Genomic DNA, 8,502 nt, shown 5'->3' with positions numbered 1-8,502 from the left:
TAGTTCAATAAAATTTTGAATACGAGTCAACAAATGAGATGACATGGCCTTTCACCTGTGACCTGTCTCAAAAGGGTTAATGTCCATTTTTATAACTTCTTGTCAATATGCAATATTTGTATGTATCTTCACAGTTAGCTTAAGGATGGTGTTACCTAATCTTTATTTATATACATTTCCTTCATTTCAGTTTAGGAAATCTAGCTTCTTAGACAAATAACTTTTCATTTTGAAAGCTAAATTTTTATAATTAGAATAGAACTCAAATAATTACCTTTAATGCACCCATTTCTTTCTTATAACTGTTAGAATGTGTACAGAATATCTGATGAATTCAGTAGAAAGATTGTACTGCACATATTAATATGTGCTGAAGAAGCATCTGTGAATTTGTGTAATTCATGTCCAAGATATATCACGATATGATAGAAAGTATGAGACAAGTTCATAACATAACATGAAAGGATCTTATGGTCCATCTAAGCTGTCCTATCCACTAAATTAAACTAAATCCTTTATAAAAAAGAAAACACACAAACTCAAAGCTTATCCTTACCATTCAAATATTTATCAAGCTTTCCTTAAACTCCTTTAAATTAACTGCATCCACCACATCCAATGGCAACCTATTTCAGAGGCCGACCACCCTGTTAGAAGAATAAAGCTGTCTTAACTGAAGATGATTTCTATCCTGCCAAAATTTATACTTGTGTCCCTTAGTCCTACCATTCTCACCATTATATATATGACAAAAGATGAGGCATCAACACTGTCAATTCCATGAACAATTTTAAACACCTCAATTAGATCCCCCGTAACTCTTCTTTTCTCATTAGAAAACAAGTTCAAAGATCTTAACTTGTCCTTGTATGACAGCCTTTCTATCCTAGGTTTCATCCTAGTAGCCCTCCTCTGAAACCTTTCCAACAAGTCAATGTCTTTTCTGAGGTAAGGAGCCCAAGAATGAATACAATACTACAAATTTGGCCTAACCAGTAATCTCTACAATAATATTATAGTCTCTTTAGGTACAACCTAAAATCCTATTTGCCTGTACTAACAACAGCACATTGTTTGAATGGCTTAAGATACTAATCAACTAGAACACCAAGATCTTCCATAATAATGCTAAAGTTATTCCCATCAAAAGTATACTCATAATTCAAATTGTGATATCCCACATGCATTACCTTGCATTTATTATAATTGAAAACTAATTAAATATGAAAATAATGACATTTTATCCATCCAGAGGTAAGATTATTATTCTTTATAAGTCTCAGAATATTTTTTTAAACCAATAACTTTGTTTATTTGTATATTTTTACATTCCCATATTAATGTTTAAATATTGTTTAGTGTTCTTTTATTACTGTTGCAGGTTTTTTTTTCATTTTTGTATACAGCTGTTTTGATTAATACGACTTTCCTGATAATAATGTGTCTATCCTGAAACCAACAAACAAATTCTAATTTTATATTAGCTATCATTCCTATCTTTAGGAAAATTGAATTTTCTAATTTTCTGTGTTAAGCATTTGAAAACTTTCCTGATAATAATGTGTCTATCCTGAAACCAACAAACAAATTCTAATTTTATATTAGCTATCATTCCTATCTTTAGGAAAATTGAATTTTCTAATTTTCTGTGTTAAGCATTTGAAAACAATTTCCAGTTAGCACAAATTGCATATAGTTTTGCAAATCTAATACCAAGACTTTAAAACCTTGATTTTGGTAATCATGCATTACAATAGTATTTTAGATTTATTTTTGAATAAATTATGAAATCATTAATATTCTTTTAAGTCCAAAAATATTTTATATTTTAGAAGAAAAAAATTCTTTACTTAAAACGTTGTAAAGTATGAATGTATGCTGTTGTTATAATTGCTGTAAATATGGTTTAAATCTTTTTTATATACATAGAACAGAATTCTATACAAAATGAAATAAGTTAGGTTTGAAATTTTAGTGAAAAAAAACAATTTTGTTGGGTCTTGACCTTAATGTTTGAAGGCACAAGCAAAATTGGGACTGCTACTAGCAGCAACATTATTCTTCTCTAAAATTAACTGTGTATTATAACAATTATTTCACATATTAAACATTAATGAATAGGTATTTGTCCTATTTATATGTTTAAATCTTTTTTTTTCATGTTTCTTTTCATATATTTTCTAGTTTCAAAATTTATCTTAATTACGTGTAACTGTTTATATTTTTAACTATTTCACAAAAGCTAAAAAATGCTTGGGTGGAGACTGATGAATCTAGTCTTCTAGCACCTGGATCATTAAAGTCTACGGTAACTCACTTCTGACGACCACCATACATTAAAAAATAATATATTTTATTAAATATTACCATTTAAGCACCAAAAGCTGGTGAACCATCAGAAACCAATAGGCTTAACATTTGTATTAGTCATGGTCATTAAGAGGAATGTAGAAAAAATAAAACATCTTCAATTTAGATAATTTCTATTTCATTATTACCTCGAATGAACAACCACTTGGTCACAGTATTTCTCGCCTTGCTGCAGTAAAACTACACTACAGAAGTTGGATTATATGTACTGTATTGGCAACCATCCAAATGAATTGAAGCTGTGGGCATGCTATACCCATCTGATGATTCTTATCCTGGGCATGTCATGCAGCTTCAGTTGGGATTGCAAAACCCACCATGACACTGGAAAGTGAACCAATCTTTTTATCATAATTATTGTAAGCTTCTCTACTCAGAATATTGTAATATAAGTGAATGAAATGCATGTATCATGAATGTATTGCTACTCGACAGTAAGAATCTGTGAATCTTCCTTCTGAAATGTGTACTAGCAATGTTTTTCAGTGCCTTCTAAGTTATACTACCAAGACTAACCAGTGGTTTACTAGCATTCATTTCAGACACTGTATGTTACTTTTGAAGCAGTCTTTAACTCACCCTATAACACAGCTATATAGAAGAAGTTCATAATGTTTTTGTTGAGGAACAAATTTTGTTAGTGATCCAAATATGGTGCTGATTTTGACATTATTTAAGAATGTGATACATTACAGGATTTACTTAACATTATATTTCAGGTATGAGCAAGAGTGATCCTCTTTTTACTCAGAAGAGTCAGCTGTGCAAACAGTTAGGTCTCCCAGTGTGAGTAATTTCCTACTATTTCCTAGAATATGAATGTGATATGTGTTTAGAAAATTTAAGAAATATGTTTTGCATTACATAATACTATTTGGTATTCCAATACTATTTTATTTAATAATCACTATGTTAATTTTCTAAACTTTATAGTGTTAAGAGGATTAAGTTAAAGTTTCTTTTTCCAACATATATTTTCAAATATGTTTGACATATTCTACCAAAATAGAAACTAAGTATGGTTCGTTACTGAGTGATTCCATTTTTTTTTAATCATAGCCTGGGCTTTATTATTAACAGTTGTCACTTCTGTTGGTATAAATATGGTTGAATAGTTGCCATTCCTCTTGCAAAGCAGTTCCAACTAGAGCAAGATTTCTAGATCTGTCCATGGTGTTCCAAATATCTTGGACAGGTTAAACTTGTTTTGGTTTGGGGTTCTGTGCTGGCCAAGACAATTGTAGATGATTCTTCTATTTTTTTTCCTCCAGAAATCACTGCTGGATAACTGGGTATGACAAGAGATTGGTAATCATGCTGAAAGAGGTAATTGTGTATGGTTGATATGATCAGCAGATATGCAAAGTATTCTTCAGGTCATCAAATCATGATCTGCCCATCTGAAGAAAACAGTAAGCAGAAGGATTTATCTCTCCATGTGGTGATTTCTACTGTTCTTCATCCTAATTCAGATGTTCAAAGCACCATCAGGCTCATTATCTTGCATTCATGGCTGTAATGTATGGCTTATGGGCTGAAATCAATTCATGGAATCCAACAGCATTGAGCTCTCTGCACACTGTGAATGTGCTGGCCAGTCAGTTCTTGAGATCCTAAATCTGCAGTTCTTTTCACAACATGTTTTAAGGTTCACAAGGTCCAGGAGTTATTAATTTTGGGTTTCAGGTTGATATTTTGCATTATCATGACTTTTAACCTTCCATTTATTCAGAAATTACCCATAGTGGATTTAAATGAGTAGATGAGTTAAGAGATCACAGACATTCATTAGCCAATAGTATTATTAACAGAAAGTTAGATCTGTGTCTATGATTTATGTCCTGTTACTGGCAAAAATAAATAATAACTGTGTTATAAGAATGACAGTCAAATCTCATTATTCAGTCTAACAAGAGTAGCCAAAGGGTTGGCAGTGGATGGTGTGTCTAGCTGCTTTCTCTCTCACACTTCAAAATTAGAGACAGCACAGATAGCCCTCTGTAGCTTTGTGTGAAGTCCAACAAACAATGATTCTAAAAACAGGTTTAAGTACAAATCTTACATTTACTTATGGGTATACTCTGACTAAGATAGCTGTATTTTGAGCATAAAAAATGTTCTATGTGTAATAAAGCTACAACTAAAGCTGCTTTTTTGACTATGAACTATGAAAAGTGAGAGGTTGCAAGACTATTCAAGATATTATTTACTTTTAACCGATGGCATTATTTCATAAAGTTCATTAAGTTTTAACACATTCATAATTTTAATTAGTTGTTTGTGTAACAAATGAAACTTCTTCCATTTTATGAGCCTAAATAACATAAATCCTAATCAAATTTGTTTAAATATATTTATATAAATTCTCATTGTGTACAAATTTGGAAAATTCTTATTTAGAATAAACATTCACTGTAAAGCCTAATTATACACCAGTGTATACAAGAAAGGTAATCCTTGAATTGTTGTTCATGTTTCACTATGAATTCAATTTTTAGATGTTTATTATTCTAATAATGTAAACAATAGTTTGTTCTTTTAAGAGATTAGTGACAAGTTGCTGTCAACATAACTTCTTTGATGAAATAATTCAAAGTGTTCGGTGTGTTCTTTGATTCATTTTGTTGGTTTTAGTATCTTAGAGATGCAGTTGTGAATAAGCCTTCTTTATAGAGAATGTTGTAGCTTTACTGGTGCTGAAATGATATAGACTTTTACTAATTTTTGGTGCACTCTCAATTTTTGCAACCTATTGAATATCTCTTGAGCTAGATCCTTTCATAGTAAAGATATGTTAAGTTTACTGCATAGGCAACAAATATATCAGAACTAAAAATCACCAAGTCTCTATATTTGTATTTTAAGAGGACGGTGTCAGATCGTACAGGTCACAACAAAGATGCATGTGCAGAATTTTAAAAAATTCCATGTGAAATTTCCCTGCATAATTGCATCTTGTACATAAATATTACAAGTCATAAAAACAAAAAACAGATTGAAATAAATATTGAAACAAAATATGGAAAAATGAGAATATATAGGATAGAAAAGCATTCATTTGAACCAGATGGTTGAAGGGTTCCCAGATTGTAGATTAATTTCCTTTCCACTTGTTCTCTTTTGTGTTTTGTGAATGTCTGTTGGAGCCCTAATAAGTCCCAGAATTGCAAATTCCTCAACTGTATGGTTGTTGATGGGGAAGTGTTTGCCTATAGGTGTATCTCAGTTCCACAGTTTAATATGGTTTAGATGTTCTCATGCTCAATCACCAAGTTGGCATTCTGTTTGTCCAATGTATAATGTGTTGCATTTTGTTGCAAATTATTCCTGTCATAGTGAAAGCCATAGAATATAATAGTATTTATGATAAACGAAGGAGTATCATATACATGTAGGCAGAGGAGAATAATTTTTATAAAAACAATGGCTACAGGGAAAAAAAAACTTGTATCTTTAATAAGTAATAAGTCACTTTTACTCTCATTTCTGATAATTTATTAGAACTGGAAAATACCACCTTCATACTGGGCATCAGCCAGTGGAAAACCGTCTTTTAGCCTACTTACGAGTTCAAGTCATTAAGGATGGTATGTTTTTATCTACCTGACGTAATTAAAAGGCTTAGCTGAGTTTACCATTTCAAAGTCATTTCCTAAACTGATTTACTTTAAAACGATGAAAGTTTAGTCTGTCATTTGTTGTAATGTTGGTTATTACTCAAAGTATTTTTATTATAATGTAATGCTTGCATATGAGTAATAACCTATTAAGTACACTGTCATAAGTTGCAAAAACTTCAGACATTAGTGCTGTGAATCTTGGTTATTTTGTCAGTATTTTGCACAAAATTATGTATCAATTATGCATAACACTTGCTTATTTTAACTGCTGCTAGATGACATACTGAAGATCAATGAAGAGCAGAATGTTGACTGGCTCCTAAATGAAGATATACACAGTACAGATCACCTAACCCAGGACGCTCTTGTGTTTCTTAAAACAAGAATTACCTTATTACTTAGAGCATATCCTACTACATTAGAGGTAAGTGTGTCGCCACTAAAAGTTATGCTAAAATGCTCTTTTTCTATCACGCCTAGGAAAGAAGAGAGAGAAAAAAAGAATAAACAGGCAGTTATCTTTATTGACATTTATTTAGATAACAGAAATATTACCTTAGCTTCTTGAGCAGGCATTTGTTGTTGTGTCTTAGTAATATGCTAATGAGCATACACCAAAATGACTTAGGAATTTTTATACCTTAATCCATTTCTCCATAAAGAGAAATAATGTGCAGAAATCTCTTGTACTATTCCACTGTCACTTTGAACACATCATCTGCATTGTAAACAATGTTACTAATGTCATAATCACTATTATAATTTTGCTAGAACGTACTGTAGAATTGACTGTTAATTTTTAATTGGTAGATCAGCAGTTGAGGGAGACTAAAAGAAAGACGTTTATTTAAAATGTGGGGCAAAAATACATAAATTTCCAAGTATTTTTTATCTGCATTTCTGTATGCCCACTTAATTGTGTTTGTGTTTTATATTTGAATATTTAATCAGTTTTTTTACAAAAACAAAACAAGGGCTAATGTTTTAATTACAGGAGAGGGCAACTTGTATCATAATCAAGAGTTAGTTACTTTTAATAATGGAATTAAAGGTGTAACTATCCTTATAGTATAATTTATTAGTAAAATGTGTAAAAATCCATTAAAAAGTGTTAGTCAAATATTTAGTCTTCAGGTATTGAATAAAACGAGTCTGTAGAAATGCCATTTATGGTTTTTACACTACTCAGAACAGTTCAGGATAATTGAAGTTTTTTCTAGCTATTTAAAGACACGCCTACTGTTATTGGATAATGTCAGTGGTATCCCAGAATTAATACTAAAGTGAGTTGTACATTGATGTAGCATGTTCAAAGTGAGTGAGTTGCTGAACTGCTTAGTGGGGTGATACGTTCCACTTGTCTGTCAAAGTTGATTGAAGTCCATCACTGCTTGAAGGTGAATCGCTGCCATGCATATTCCCAGTGTTTTCCACACATATTCAGTTGGATTTAAATATGGAGATTGTTCTAGCTAGTTGGTTTGCTCGATGCTTTCTTCTCTCAGAAAGTTATTGTTAATCAGTTGAATGTGGTAGAGGTTGAGTTATCATCCATTAGAGAAAAATTCTTCTTTGACCAACTGGGCCTGCATATACATCAACAGTGCATCCCAATATTGTATGGCATCCATAATATCATGTCATAGCATATAAAGGTCAGTCTAGCTACCAGTACTTGTCTGCTCAGAATTATGTGCTACATATGCAACATGTATGCCTTTCCTTCAGGAAATTTTATTTCTGTGTGGTTCTTCAAATACATAAGAGTCTCATGTATGACAGCTCTGTAGATGGGCTGTTTTGTGATGACATATTAGAGAAACAAATCTTAGTTTGTCTGCATAAAGGCCAACCTCATCAAGCCTGTTTCTGGCCATTGCATGCTGGCTTGTCATTCGGACTGTTGATTCAGTTGGGAAGATGAAGCCTGCAGGTACATTAAGGTTTCTAGTCAACTGCATTGGTGTACTTAAACAGGCTCACATTTTGCTAGCAAAACTTTGGGGTGACTTACTGTGTTTGGTTGACTTCTAGCCATCTTGTTGCTCTTCTTAACCTGAAAATGTCCATATATCTTCATTGGGGTTTTGTTGCATACATTGGAGAAATGGGAAGAAGACTCACGACAAGAATAAAGGAACATAAAGACAGCACAAGACTCATGAAAACACAAAATTCAGCCATTGCAGAACATGCCATGTCAACTGGACACGACATAAACTGGGAAAAAGCTAGAATCATTGACACAGACAAGTTTTGGAAGACAAGAAAAATTAAAGAATCGTTTACATTATCACAATAAAACCTTTACTAAACAGAGATTCAAGATTAGAGGTGAGTAAAATGTGGTTACCATTGGTTGATGCTACAGGAAGTCTCTCCTCCAATCAGAAACGTGTTTTAACCAACCAATCATAACATGCTTTCCACAATCCAATAGAACTCTATAAAGACCAAACTACACCACACACAAACACACACACACTGACCTGAAGACGAAAAGTGGAAGACT

At 32.2% G+C, this 8,502-nt stretch overlaps 1 protein-coding gene across 1 annotated transcript in view; it reads left to right on the top strand.

Moving 5' to 3' along the window:
- Window positions 1-3,056: 3,056 nt before the first annotated feature.
- The window catches only part of LOC106466306 (histone-lysine N-methyltransferase setd3-like), an 8,099-nt gene continuing 2,653 nt past the window's right edge, over window positions 3,057-8,502 (top strand). The window contains exons 1-3 of the mRNA XM_022394279.1: window positions 3,057-3,156; window positions 5,872-5,957; window positions 6,266-6,414. Of these exons, the coding sequence (XP_022249987.1) occupies window positions 3,092-3,156; window positions 5,872-5,957; window positions 6,266-6,414 (300 nt within the window). The 5' untranslated portion in view covers window positions 3,057-3,091. The remainder of the gene's footprint in view (window positions 3,157-5,871; window positions 5,958-6,265; window positions 6,415-8,502) is intronic.

Source organism: Limulus polyphemus, unplaced genomic scaffold (assembly GCF_000517525.1).
Source record: "Limulus polyphemus unplaced genomic scaffold, Limulus_polyphemus-2.1.2 Scaffold2217, whole genome shotgun sequence".
NCBI lineage: Eukaryota > Metazoa > Arthropoda > Merostomata > Xiphosura > Limulidae > Limulus > Limulus polyphemus.
This window is presented reverse-complemented; position numbering and strand designations above follow the sequence as displayed.